At 43.0% G+C, this 14007-nt stretch overlaps 1 protein-coding gene across 3 annotated transcripts in view; it reads left to right on the forward strand.

Annotated features, from left to right (window-relative positions):
- LOC129745661 (inactive serine protease scarface-like) overlaps positions 1-8491 on the forward strand; it is a 194886-nt gene extending 186395 nt beyond the window's left edge. For all 3 annotated transcript variants that reach the window (XM_055738919.1, XM_055738921.1, XM_055738922.1), the window contains 2 exons: positions 6371-6648; positions 6711-8491. In XM_055738919.1, the coding sequence (XP_055594894.1) occupies positions 6371-6648; positions 6711-7126 (694 nt within the window). In that variant the 3' untranslated portion in view covers positions 7127-8491. The remainder of the gene's footprint in view (positions 1-6370; positions 6649-6710) is intronic.
- The last annotated feature ends 5516 nt before the right edge of the window (positions 8492-14007 follow it).

Consider the following 14007-nt stretch of genomic DNA (forward strand, 5'->3'; position numbering starts at 1 on the left):
TAAAAAGTTTTATAAATACAGCACCTTTGATACGCATTCCGGGCAATATGGAGAGCTGATGATCTCAAACCGATGAAGGAGCTGCTTAAAACACCCATGGATTGATAGAAACTGCGTCAGGTAGAAGTGAACCTCTCCATACTACCGATTCATACAGTCTAGAAGCCATCGAACCTCCCTATGCGTTAATCTTGCATTAATGTTGCGTTATTCGATGAGTTATTTCCGGGATTTTTATTCCTTCATGTACAATTATTCGATGCGCCTCTTTCCTTCTGCTTATTAAGCATTGAAGATGCTTGATGAGTTTTATTCACTCCCTTAACTGCCCTTGCCTAGTTACACTTTTTTTCCTACGATGAAGTAGATGGGAATCATGTCCGAATTGATGAAAGAGCCATCTACTGAGAGGGTCCTGTAGACACCGGCAACTTGCATAGCTCTTAGCCGATTTGTGCTCCGTAAGACCGCTCATCTGTACCGGAGGTTTGGTAAAGCTTTACTCGCAAGAAGTTGTCTCCTACTACTCTTTGGACCATGCATTGTTGAGGCCTCACTACTTCCATCAAGATAACAAATTTGTCTACAGACACCGTCGCAAGATCTGCTATGAACCTCCTCGATTGTTTCGTCGGTGCTCATGAGCCCTGCGTGCTTGCTGCTGATAGCTATAGCATTATAGCCCCATTATACGTGGCATTCCAGAGAACCTCAAGTAACACTGCTAGTTTTATTGGACTCCTCAAACCGCTTATAAAACCAAAATTTTATCTGGTAGCCTGCTATAAAACTTTGAATGTTACTTGGGACAGGTCCAAGTATGGAACTCTTTAGAACACTCATTGATTAAAGTGCCCGTCGGGCAACTTCCTTATACCCTATGTATAGATCTTCAATACATTGAAGATTATCCATTCTAAGAGCTTGCTAGGGCAATTTAGCTGATAAATGAACCTTACGATAATGGATGCCCTGAGGATTTTTTTGTTTCGGAAATGATAATCACTACAAGGCTTCTTCCTGCCAGCTCGTCACACACACATAGAGGATCTCAGTGGAAGTGGATTTTCAACGCCAAAGCCGCTGGAGTTCGATGTCCAACTTGGCTGAGGGTAACCCACGAATCCGTCTCATGAATCTACCACTGTTTCCTGTAGGGGATAACGTACCGTGATGTAGACAGCAGACAACGTCTTATTACTTATTGCCTTATTACTTTTTTGTCTTTTTCCGGTTCCGAACAGTCCTGTGTTATTCTTGGGAGTTATCATTCAGGACAGCACATAACTCTAAGCCATTACAGGCGGTTGAATTCCCTCTCAATTATAATGATAGCTGAATCCTGTACTGTACTGGCAATTGTTCACATTAAATGGGATGAGCACTTGCATTCGATGAAATGTTCTTTTAAGGTTTAATCTTATAGAACCGATTACACTCGTGACGGTTATCTACACCCTTCCATTCAGAAAGTTTCTTGTCAAAGCGGGCAATCTAGTACATCAGCACCTGTGTTTTTTTTTTTTAGTTGGTAACCACAGGTGGTAAATTCCGGTTTACGGATTGTATTCCAAGGCACGGCGAGCAACCGCGTCCCCCCAGTTTGCTACTCTGGGTCCATGGGTACAATGGGAAGACTCATGATATACTCCGTGTATACCCTCTACTCCCTAAACTCCACCTGGGGCCGCAGACCTGGTTCCCACCTCGAACTGTTTAGTACACTATACATCAATAGTGGGAGGTCTATTCGCGCTAGTGCGCTCCAAGGCAATACTCATTAACGAGACCACTTTCAGCAAAACCTCTCATCCTTACGACTCGACGCCTGAACTCTCTTCTAACGACTTGAGAACCGACATCTCCTCGCAATGACTCGAGATTCCCACACAAACCTCTCCTCTTCGCGACTTGAGGCCTGATCTCTCCTTTAACGACTTGAGATCCGACCCCTCCTCGCATCGACTCGAGGTTTACCTCTCCACTGCACGATTCAAGGCCCGATCTCTCCTCTAACGACTTGAAATCTGACCTCTCCTCGTAATGACTCGAGGTGACCACTTGTACCCCTCCTCTTGTTGGTAAGGAGCCTGGTCCCTCCTCTTACGACTCGGGACCCGACCCCTTATCATAAAGACTCGGGGTTGACCACGCAAACCTCTCCGCCTGAAGGTTTGAGGCCTGAGCAGCTTATCCTAGACTCGCGCCTGTCACGGCACACGTGCGGGACTTAACGCAACGACTCGGATGATTCCCGACGAAAACGTCATCCTACTCCGACTCGAATGGCTCACCCGGCGTTGAGAGCCACTCTACCCGTGGATATTCCCCGAACGTGGAATAACCCTTTCCCAACGATTTCCACTGCGAAGAAGGTCAAGTCTTATCCTCGCAGCTTCTGTCGTTGAGAACCACCCTACTCGGATACTCCCCGAAGGTGGAGCATCCTACGCACGAACGCGGCGCACCCACGGCATCCGCTACGCAGAAGATGTTGCCTTATCTTTGTAGCTTCGATCAAGGGATCGGACGCGCACTACTCAGATGTTCCCCGCCGATGGAGTCATCCTACACCGTTCGCGGACTGCCGTTGGTTCCAGCTCCTCTGCAGGGCAGTCATGATCCGGGTGAACCCATCGCTGACCGCATGCCAAGTGTTGGAATCCGCACACATCCTCTGTACAACGTTATCTGCTGTCGTGTCGGACCCACTGGCGGCAAATATGGAAGTACGTACCGCCGCAAACCTCGGACAGACAAACACCACATGCTCAGGTGTTCCCTCTTCTCCACCACAATCTGGGCAGTATGGCGAAGCCACATGTCCAAACCGGTAGTGGTACTTCATGAAGCATCCATGACCAGTCAGGAATTGCGTCATATAGAAGTCCACTTTACCGTGCCTTCTTCCGATCCAGCTCCCGATGTGCGGGATCAGACGATGGGTCCACCTTCCTCTCGTTGAGCTGTCCCACAGCTGCTGCCAGTTGGACATCGAGTCCTCATTGGCGAGGTCTCGTACATTGGGCGTGTCTTTGTTGTCGTAGCAATAAACATCCTCCTCAAGCAAAACCGAGATGGGCATAACACCCGCTACTACACAGGCGGCTTCGGACGACATGGTCCGGTATCCACTGATAACCCGCAGGTTCATCAGCCGCTGAACGCTGCTAAGTCACTGCAGGTTACAGCTTCTTCCCAGGGCCTGCCTCCAGGCCGCTACTCCGTACCGCAAGATCGAAGTGGTCACGCTTGCCAGGATCCGCCTTTTGCTGCTTAGGATGGCCGAGAAGTTCGGCATCATCCGTTCGAGTACGGCCGTGGCCATTGCCGCTCTCTTGCACACGTATCCGACATGGCTCGTAAAGCTGAGCCTGTCGTCAATTATCACCCCTAGTTACTTGATTGCGCGTTTGGACACGATATTGCACGGTCCAACGGCAATGGTACCTGTTCGGAAAATACGGCGGGCTGGCTGCACCAAGTGTGACGTATAGTTCTCTTGGCCGTACGCCTACAGGCGACGAGTCTGTAGAAACGTTTCCACTCTGCACCACGAGGAGGTGGAGCTACTTCACAGAGCAAAACAATATTGTCTGCCAGGTCAAGCATGCTTATCTCACTCCAGCAGTTATCGAGATTGGATCAGAAAAGACACCGTCGTTCAAGACCTTGCACGAAAATACCTTGTACTGCTTCGATTAGATGGACTAGTTTCCCTGGGACCCCTCGTCGCCTTAGAGCCGCCCAGATGTTTTCGTGGTTCAGACGGTTGAATGATTTCTCGAAATCAACGAACACCAGCAGGAGAGAGTCCTGGAATTCGTTGATTTGTTCCAGTATTATTCGTAGCGTTGTGACGTGGTCCTCACATGATATCGGAATCCAGCTTGTTGTCGTCGGAGGGTAGCTGCAATTTTCTCTTGGATCCTGTTCAGGATCACTTTGTAAAGAACTCTGAGAGTTGTACAGATCAAAGTTATGCCACGCCAGTTACCGCACTCTGTCAGGTCTCCTTTCTTTGGGACCTTTACGAGGATACCCTGCATCCAGTTGGTCGGGAATGTTGCAGTATTCCTGATGTCAGCAAAAAGATGGTGCAACATTTGTGAAGACAAGGCAGGGTCGACTTTCAGCATTTCAGCAAGAATGCAAACGATCACAGGCGCTTTGTTGGATTTCATGTCTTTGATTGCCGCTTCTATTTCAGCCAGCGAAGGTGCTTCCGAGTTGACTTCATTAATGCAACTTACTGTTGGCGCTTAAAGCTGCGGGTTCTGTTGACCATCGCTATTCGTGACTCGGAAGAGTTGTTCGAAGTGCTAAGTCCAACGTTTGAGCTGATCTGTTCTGTCCGTTAAAAACTGACGGTCTTTCAGCGGCATTCTTGCATTAATCCTAGCACCACTAAGGCAGCTAGAAATGGCATAAAGTAATTGGATATTTCCATTGGCAGCACACAGCAAAAAAAGTAGTGTGATATTACATCAAATACCTGCACATAACTTGAGTCGCAAAAGGTACCTAATTTTACATTGTCTTGATGTACCCGGCTGTTTGGAGACAAAGAATATGTTTCGTACCGCTGATCCATACGGGCCAAATTTCCTAAAAAATTAAAAATAATGAAATTATTTTTCAAGCTGTGGGTTTGCTCATATTTTTGATTAATTTTGGTAGTACTTACAAGCCAAACAAATACAGCTGAGGTCCGCAATCCGTTTCTTAATTTTTGAAATGAAATCAAATTTGAACGTCAACAAAGGAAAACATTGACTACTTGATGCGATATCACATAGAAGGTTGTAATATTACACTTCACGACGTATTCGAGTTGTGTACATAATTTAGATGTATTATTGCAACAGAAATCCGTAATCCCCAGAAATTACATCGTTCATCGTTACATCTTTTTTTGCTGTGCAGCTCTTTCTCCCTCTTCGACTAGAGAGTTTTTCCATGTTCTCTTGTCTCGTCTACAAGCTCGTTTTACTGCCTTTTCTATCTCCGCGTATTGTAAGCGGGCGGTTGCTTTGGCTGACCTGGTACATGCGTGCTTAATTCCGAATTTCGTCTTTCTCCGATCATCGATTATCTTTCAGGTTTCATCCAACATCCATTCACTTTTTTTTTACAAACTTTACCGTGAGTACCATGGCTTGTCATGATAAAGGAATTCTTGATTCCACACCATTGTTCTTCGACTGTTCCGTCTGTCGGCAGCTCCGAGGCTCGGGATTCAAGCTGTTCAACGTATGCCCTTTTCATTTCTGGATTCTCCAGCCGGCGGACGTCGTATCGATATCTGACTCTCTCCTCTCGCCACTGGACTCGCACGACTCTCAGTTGTATCTCACCAAAGACGAGGTGGTGGTCAGATGCAATGTCTGCGTTTCTTTTGTTGTGGACATCATGAAGGATCCTTCTCCATTTTCGGCTGATGCAGATGTGGTCAATTTGATTTTCTGTTCTTCCATCTCGGGATACCCAAGTGACCTTATGTGCTGGTCGATGGGGGAAGGGCCACAAAATTCTACAAACACTCTCCGTTTTCGCTCATCTGTCCTAGGCCATGGCGCCCCATGACGCGCTCAAGGTCCTGTCGGAGCCAATCTTTGCGTTGAAGTCGCCCAAATGGATTTGAATGTCACTCTTCGGAATTTTCTCTACCACGCTGTATAGTTGACTGTAAAATTGCCCTTTCTCCTGCAAATCGGCATCGTCAGTAGGCGCATTACACTGGACCATATTGTAAAGTTTCTAACCCGTGTTCTAAATCTGGCTACGATTATACTTTCGTTTATCGGTTCCCATCTAATGAGGGCCGCATGGGCCTGTGGGCTTAACAGGAAACCAACTCCTCGTTCCCTAGTAGCGTGTTTTTCTCGAATGCCAAAGTAAAGCAGGACTTACCCAGACTTTGCCTTGTGTCCTCCAGGCCAACGGACTTCGCAGAATTTAAACCTCGAGGCGGCTAGCTTCTCCAGCAAGTTAAGCCAGCTTGCCTTGTCGGGCAAAATTTAAAAAGTTGCGATTCGTTTCCGTGTTTTCATGCTAAAAATCGTTGCCAAAATTCCAGTTGCCAATTTCGTTAGATTAATCTGACGGTTGTTGTTTGGATTAGATTTGGAGATCTGGAAAACCAAATCGGACCTAATAATCCAGATTATGATGTACTTTTGGTGCAACCAATTGGTGTTATCTAGCAGGCAAAACAACTAATTTTTTATACTTTCTTGGCATGCATCCTCGAAACTGTTAGAATTTTCTGATCGAACTCCCATCGTTCACTTTAAGACATGCTTAGTTGGAGCTCGTCAAGCATTTTTCGCATATGATAAAAATTCGAATTTCTCGCCATTATTCCTAGACTGAACCCACGGGACATCATGATCAAGGGCGGTGAATGGCGCCTGGGAGTCGATGCCGAACCGAAAACGTTCCAGATTGTCCGCGTCAAGGATGTGGCGTTCCATCCGGCTTACAACCCAACCACGCTGAACTACGACGTTGCCATGCTAATCCTGGAGGACCGCCTACGCTTCGATACCCACATCGGATCGCTGTGCCTGGACGAGAACGACGTTGTGCCAAGTGCTTCCTACGAAAACTGTGTGACCACCGGTTGGGGACGTGAGGTTCTTAGAAGTAAGTGTCGGTTGATGATTCCTTGTTTATCAAAAATTACTTATTGGATTCTTTGTTTCTAGTTCACATCGGAAACGCTCTGATGCGTTACATGCCGATCTCTCTGCTCTCGGAATCGGAAAGCCAGCGTCAACTGCAGACCAACGGATTTGCTGCTGAATCGCACATCTGTGGACGTCCGGCGGCCGACGCCTGTGATGTTGACATTGGAAGTGCCTTGGCCTGTGCTGACACCAGTGGAACTTACTATCTGAAGGGTGTTTACTCCCAGGACAACGGCTGCGGTCGACCAGATCAAATTGTGTCCTTCTCGAACATTGACGTCCAATGGATCAAGCAGGTGCTGAAGAACCCGAACCAGTTCATCACCCCGGTGCCAAACTACCAGACGGCAGCCAACAGCCCAGTGATTAGCACTGTACAGCAACCATCAACGCTGGTACCACAATACGGAAAGGCGTACTTGCCACCGTACTAAAAAAAATGTTCGTGTAACCAGCTGAGATATCAGAAACAGAATTTACTTAATGCTTTAGATAGAACCTATTCTAGCCCATAGATACAACAAAAACCGAACTCTTAAGTTCTCTTACACGTAGACATTTATACATTTCCTACCGTCATTTGATTGTTTTACCTCGGGAACCAACAATAAGTTTTAAGTTTATATACCCGACCATAGATACATTCCGTACTTTGTACTTAACCATCAGAGAATCATGCGCAAATTCTTCATCAAAGCTGATCAATCGAAAATCGAAACGCATACATCCATGCAACATGTCAATTTTCTTGTCCATAAAACGATTGTTTCGCCTAGGTAGTCCCATTGTGTTAGTGATAGCTGTTATTGGTTTTTTCAACACCATCCTACCCCACTTCACAATGCCACACGCCTTCTTTGTTCACGATATTGAGCAAGAGTCCGAAATGCCGGGCTCTTCTTCTAGCTTGTTCCGTTGTTACCAAAAGCGCATCGATCTTAGTAGACTCGTATGATAAGAGTCATTAAAAGAAAAAAAATCTACTCTGAACTAAGCACAAGACAACATTATCCCTCATTTACACACCATGTACAAAGTTCATCTATCATCTTATAATGTTGATAGTTTATTACCCTATTTGTTTTGCACTGCTAGTAAATGTACCTTTCATTTCGTCTTATTAACCGAATTTCCAGAATCACATCTTCCTTAGACACATTGCACAAGTGACACAAAAGCGCCATTTTCTTCGAGCAAAATGGTGTTCAATTTTGACAAACTTGACACTAATTAACATTGCTCTCTATATCCCACAACGATAGTCGAGCACTCTCTAAAACTTGCACCGTGACCAAACTTTTCCTAAGGGCACAGAGTAGCATGGATCTGGAAAAAAAGAACGTAAACGTGCATTTCTAAAACTACGCGGTACCAAATCTTGTGATGTTCTTTAATGCTAACTTGTAGTAGGTCGGTAAAGGAAAATCAGATTAATATTTTTACTAACTCAGTGTGAACACAGACAGCGCAAAACAAATAAGAATTTCGGTAGAAAAGTTTTAATAAAAACCACTCGTGATGAGCGCGCAAAAATCGTTGGCGCTCTGCAGATGATTCCTTAGAGCTTAGAGCTTACTGACCCGGATAACTCGTTTTCGAATGGGCCGGAGTCAGTTTGGAAAAGTGTTTTCTTTTTAAATTTGTCGAAGATCTTCGACAAGCATGCAGCCGGTGACTTTAGCGTTTAAGTGAAAAAAACGAGTATAACGTAACCATTAAACAGTAGATATTTTTAGTGCTATTTAAACACCCTGTACATAAACCCATTTATACCGTAAGACAATTTGTAAGAAAAATAATGCAACTGGTTTTGATTTGCTCGAAAGAAACTGTGCCCTGAATGAATGAAAGAAGCTCTTCTGCCAGTAGGTGCAGATTACCTCGTCCGAGCTTCGAGAGACATTCTACTCCAGAAGGTATCCCGAAAAACGGCTTCTAAAGGCCAGAAAACGCATTTTAAAGTTGTGATTCCAAATTAAGCTCAGAATCCCGAAAAACGGCTTCTAAAGGCCAGAAAACGCATTTTAAAGTTGTGATCCCAAATTAAGCTCAGAATCCCGAAAAACGGCTTCTATAAGCCAGAAAACGCATTTTAAAGTTGTGATCCAAAATTAAGCTCAAAATCCCGAAAAACGGCTTCTAAAGGGCAGAAAACGCAATTTAAAGTTGTGATCCCAAATTAAGCTCAGAATCCCGAAAAACGGCTTCTAAAGGCCAGAAAACGCATTTTAAAGTTGTGATCCCAAATTAAGCTCAGAATCCCGAAAAACGGCTTGTATAAGCCAGAAAACGCATTTTAAAGTTGTGATCCCAAATTAAGCTCAGAATCCCGAAAAACGGCTTCTAAAGGGCAGAAAACGCAATTTAAAGTTGTGATCCCAAATTAAGCTCAGAATCCCGAAAAACGGCTTCTAAAGGCCAGAAAACGCATTTTAAAGTTGTGATCCCAAATTAAGCTCAGAATCCCGAAAAACGGCTTGTATAAGAAAAAAAACGCATTTTAAAGTTGTGATCCCAAATTAAGCTCAGAATCCCGAAAAACGGCTTCTAAAGGCCAGAAAACGCATTTTAAAGTTGTGATCCCAAATTAAGCTTAGAATCCCGAAAAACGGCTTCTATAAGCCAGAAAACGCATTTTAAAGTTGTGATCCCAAATTAAGCTCAGAATCCCGAAAAACGGTTTCTAAAGGCCAGAAAACGCATTTTAAAGTTGTGATCCCAAATTAAGCTCAGAATCCCGAAAAACGGCTTCTAAAGGCCAGAAAACGCATTTTAAAGTTGTGATTCCAAATTAAGCTCAGAATCCCGAAAAACGGCTTCTAAAGGCCAGAAAACGCATTTTAAAGTTGTGATCCCAAATTAAGCTCAGAATCCCGAAAAACGGCTTCTAAAGGCCAGAAAACGCATTTTAAAGTTGTGATTCCAAATTAAGCTCAGAATCCCGAAAAACGGCTTCTAAAGGCCAGAAAACGCATTTTAAAGTTGTGATCCCAAATTAAGCTCAGAATCCCGAAAAACGGCTTCTAAAGGCCAGAAAACGCATTTTAAAGTTGTGATCCCAAATTAAGCTCAGAATCCCGAAAAACGGCTTCTATAAGCCAGAAAACGCATTTTAAAGTTGTGATCCAAAATTAAGCTCAAAATCCCGAAAAACGGCTTCTATAAGCCAGAAAACACAGTTGTGATCCCAAATTAAGCTCAGAATCCCGAAAAACGGCTTCTAAAGGCCAGAAAACGCATTTTAAAGTTGTGATCCCAAATTAAACTCAGAATCCCGAAAAACGGCTTCTATAAGCCAGAAAACGCATTTTAAAGTTGTGATCCCAAATTAAGCTCAAAATCCCGAAAAACGGCTTCTATAAGCCAGAAAACACAGTTGTGATCCCAAATTAAGCTCAGAATCCCGAAAAACGGCTTCTAAAGGCCAGAAAACGCATTTTAAAGTTGTGATCCCAAATTAAGCTCAGAATCCCGAAAAACGGCTTCTATAAGCCAGAAAACGCATTTTAAAGTTGTGATCCCAAATTAAGCTCAGAATCCCGAAAAACGGCTTCTAAAGGGCAGAAAACGCAATTTAAAGTTGTGATCCCAAATTAAGCTCAGAATCCCGAAAAACGGCTTCTAAAGGCCAGAAAACGCATTTTAAAGTTGTGATCCCAAATTAAGCTCAGAATCCCGAAAAACGGCTTCTAAAGGCCAGAAAACGCATTTTAAAGTTGTGATCCCAAATTAAGCTCAGAATCCCGAAAAACGGCTTCTAAAGGGCAGAAAACGCAATTTAAAGTTGTGATCCCAAATTAAGCTCAGAATCCCGAAAAACGGCTTCTAAAGGCCAGAAAACGCATTTTAAAGTTGTGATCCCAAATTAAGCTCAGAATCCCGAAAAACGGCTTGTATAAGAAAAAAAACGCATTTTAAAGTTGTGATCCCAAATTAAGCTCAGAATCCCGAAAAACGGCTTCTAAAGGCCAGAAAACGCATTTTAAAGTTGTGATCCCAAATTAAGCTCAGAATCCCGAAAAACGGCTTCTAAAGGCCGGAAAACGCATTTTAAAGTTGTGATCCCAAATTGAGCTCAGAATCCCGAAAAACGGCTTCTAAAGGCCAGAAAACGCATTTTAAAGTTGTGATCCCAAATTAAGCTCAGAATCCCGAAAAACGGCTTCTATAAGCCAGAAAACGCATTTTAAAGTTGTGATCCCAAATTAAGCTCAGAATCCCGAAAAACGGCTTCTATAAGCCAGAAAACGCATTTTAAAGTTGTGATCCCAAATTAAGCTCAGAATCCCGAAAAACGGCTTCTAAAGGCCAGAAAACGCATTTTAAAGTTGTGATCCCAAATTAAGCTCAGAATCCCGAAAAACGGCTTCTAAAGGCCAGAAAACGCATTTTAAAGTTGTGATCCCAAATTAAGCTCAGAATCCCGAAAAACGGCTTGTATAAGCCAGAAAACGCATTTTAAAGTTGTGATCCCAAATTAAGCTCAGAATCCCGAAAAACGGCTTCTAAAGGCCAGAAAACGCATTTTAAAGTTGTGATCCCAAATTAAGCTTAGAATCCCGAAAAACGGCTTCTATAAGCCAGAAAACGCATTTTAAAGTTGTGATCCCAAATTAAGCTCAGAATCCCGAAAAACGGCTTCTAAAGGCCAGAAAACGCATTTTAAAGTTGTGATCCCAAATTAAGCTCAGAATCCCGAAAAACGGCTTCTAAAGGCCAGAAAACGCATTTTAAAGTTGTGATCCCAAATTAAGCTCAGAATCCCGAAAAACGGCTTCTAAAGGCCAGAAAACGCATTTTAAAGTTGTGATCCCAAATTAAGCTCAGAATCCCGAAAAACGGCTTGTATAAGCCAGAAAACGCATTTTAAAGTTGTGATCCCAAATTAAGCTCAGAATCCCGAAAAACGGCTTCTAAAGGCCAGAAAACGCATTTTAAAGTTGTGATCCCAAATTAAGCTCAGAATCCCGAAAAACGGCTTCTATAAGCCAGAAAACGCATTTTAAAGTTGTGATCCCAAATTAAGCTCAGAATCCCGAAAAACGGCTTCTAAAGGCCAGAAAACGCATTTTAAAGTTGTGATCCCAAATTAAGCTCAGAATCCCGAAAAACGGCTTCTAAAGGCCAGAAAACGCATTTTAAAGTTGTGATCCCAAATTAAGCTCAGAATCCCGAAAAACGGCTTCTATAAGCCAGAAAACGCATTTTAAAGTTGTGATCCCAAATTAAGCTCAGAATCCCGAAAAACGGCTTCTAAAGGCCAGAAAACGCATTTTAAAGTTGTGATCCCAAATTAAGCTTAGAATCCCGAAAAACGGCTTCTAAAGGCCAGAAAACGCATTTTAAAGTTGTGATCCCAAATTAAGCTCAGAATCCCGAAAAACGGCTTCTAAAGGCCAGAAAACGCATTTTAAAGTTGTGATCCCAAATTAAGCTCAGAATCCCGAAAAACGGCTTCTAAAGGCCAGAAAACGCATTTTAAAGTTGTGATCCCAAATTAAGCTCAGAATCCCGAAAAACGGCTTCTATAAGCCAGAAAACGCATTTTAAAGTTGTGATCCCAAATTAAGCTCAGAATCCCGAAAAACGGCTTCTAAAGGCCAGAAAACGCATTTTAAAGTTGTGATCCCAAATTAAGCTCAGAATCCCGAAAAACGGCTTCTAAAGGCCAGAAAACGCATTTTAAAGTTGTGATCCCAAATTAAGCTCAGAATCCCGAAAAACGGCTTCTAAAGGCCAGAAAACGCATTTTAAAGTTGTGATCCCAAATTAAGCTCAGAATCCCGAAAAACGGCTTCTAAAGGCCAGAAAACGCATTTTAAAGTTGTGATCCCAAATTAAGCTCAGAATCCCGAAAAACGGCTTCTATAAGCCAGAAAACGCATTTTAAAGTTGTGATCCCAAATTAAGCTCAGAATCCCGAAAAACGGCTTCTAAAGGCCAGAAAACGCATTTTAAAGTTGTGATCCCAAATTAAGCTCAGAATCCCGAAAAACGGCTTCTAAAGGCCAGAAAACGCATTTTAAAGTTGTGATCCCAAATTAAGCTCAGAATCCCGAAAAACGGCTTCTAAAGGCCAGAAAACGCATTTTAAAGTTGTGATCCCAAATTAAGCTCAGAATCCCGAAAAACGGCTTCTAAAGGCCAGAAAACGCATTTTAAAGTTGTGATCCCAAATTAAGCTCAGAATCCCGAAAAACGGCTTCTAAAGGCCAGAAAACGCATTTTAAAGTTGTGATCCCAAATTAAGCTCAGAATCCCGAAAAACGGCTTCTAAAGGCCAGAAAACGCATTTTAAAGTTGTGATCCCAAATTGAGCTCAGAATCCCGAAAAACGGCTTCTATAAGCCAGAAAACGCATTTTAAAGTTGTGATCCCAAATTAAGCTTAGAATCCCGAAAAACGGCTTCGTTAAGCCAGAAAACGCATTTTAAAGTTGTGATCCCAAATTAAGCTCAGAATCCCGAAAAACGGCTTCTAAAGGCCAGAAAACGCATTTTAAAGTTGTGATCCCAAATTAAGCTTAGAATCCCGAAAAACGGCTTCTATAAGCCAGAAAACGCATTTTAAAGTTGTGATCCCAAATTAAGCTCAGAATCCCGAAAAACGGCTTCTAAAGGCCAGAAAACGCATTTTAAAGTTGTGATCCCAAATTAAGCTCAGAATCCCGAAAAACGGCTTCTAAAGGCCAGAAAACGCATTTTAAAGTTGTGATCCCAAATTAAGCTCAGAATCCCGAAAAACGGCTTCTATAAGCCAGAAAACGCATTTTAAAGTTGTGATCCCAAATTAAGCTCAGAATCCCGAAAAACGGCTTCTAAAGGCCAGAAAACGCATTTTAAAGTTGTGATCCCAAATTAAGCTTAGAATCCCGAAAAACGGCTTCTATAAGCCAGAAAACGCATTTTAAAGTTGTGATCCCAAATTAAGCTCAGAATCCCGAAAAACGGCTTCTATAAGCCAGAAAACGCATTTTAAAGTTGTGATCCCAAATTAAGCTCAGAATCCCGAAAAACGGCTTCTAAAGGCCAGAAAACGCATTTTAAAGTTGTGATCCCAAATTAAGCTTAGAATCCCGAAAAACGGCTTCTAAAGGCCAGAAAACGCATTTTAAAGTTGTGATCCCAAATTAAACTCAGAATCCCGAAAAACGGCTTCTATAAACCAGAAAACGCATTTTAAAGTTGTGATCCCAAATTAAGCTCAGAATCCCGAAAAACGGCTTCTAAAGGCCAGAAAACGCATTTTAAAGTTGTGATCCCAAATTAAGCTCAGAATCCCGAAAAACGGCTTCTATAAGCCAGAAAACGCATTT

This window comes from Uranotaenia lowii, chromosome 2 (genome assembly GCF_029784155.1).
Source record: "Uranotaenia lowii strain MFRU-FL chromosome 2, ASM2978415v1, whole genome shotgun sequence".
Classification (NCBI taxonomy): domain Eukaryota; kingdom Metazoa; phylum Arthropoda; class Insecta; order Diptera; family Culicidae; genus Uranotaenia; species Uranotaenia lowii.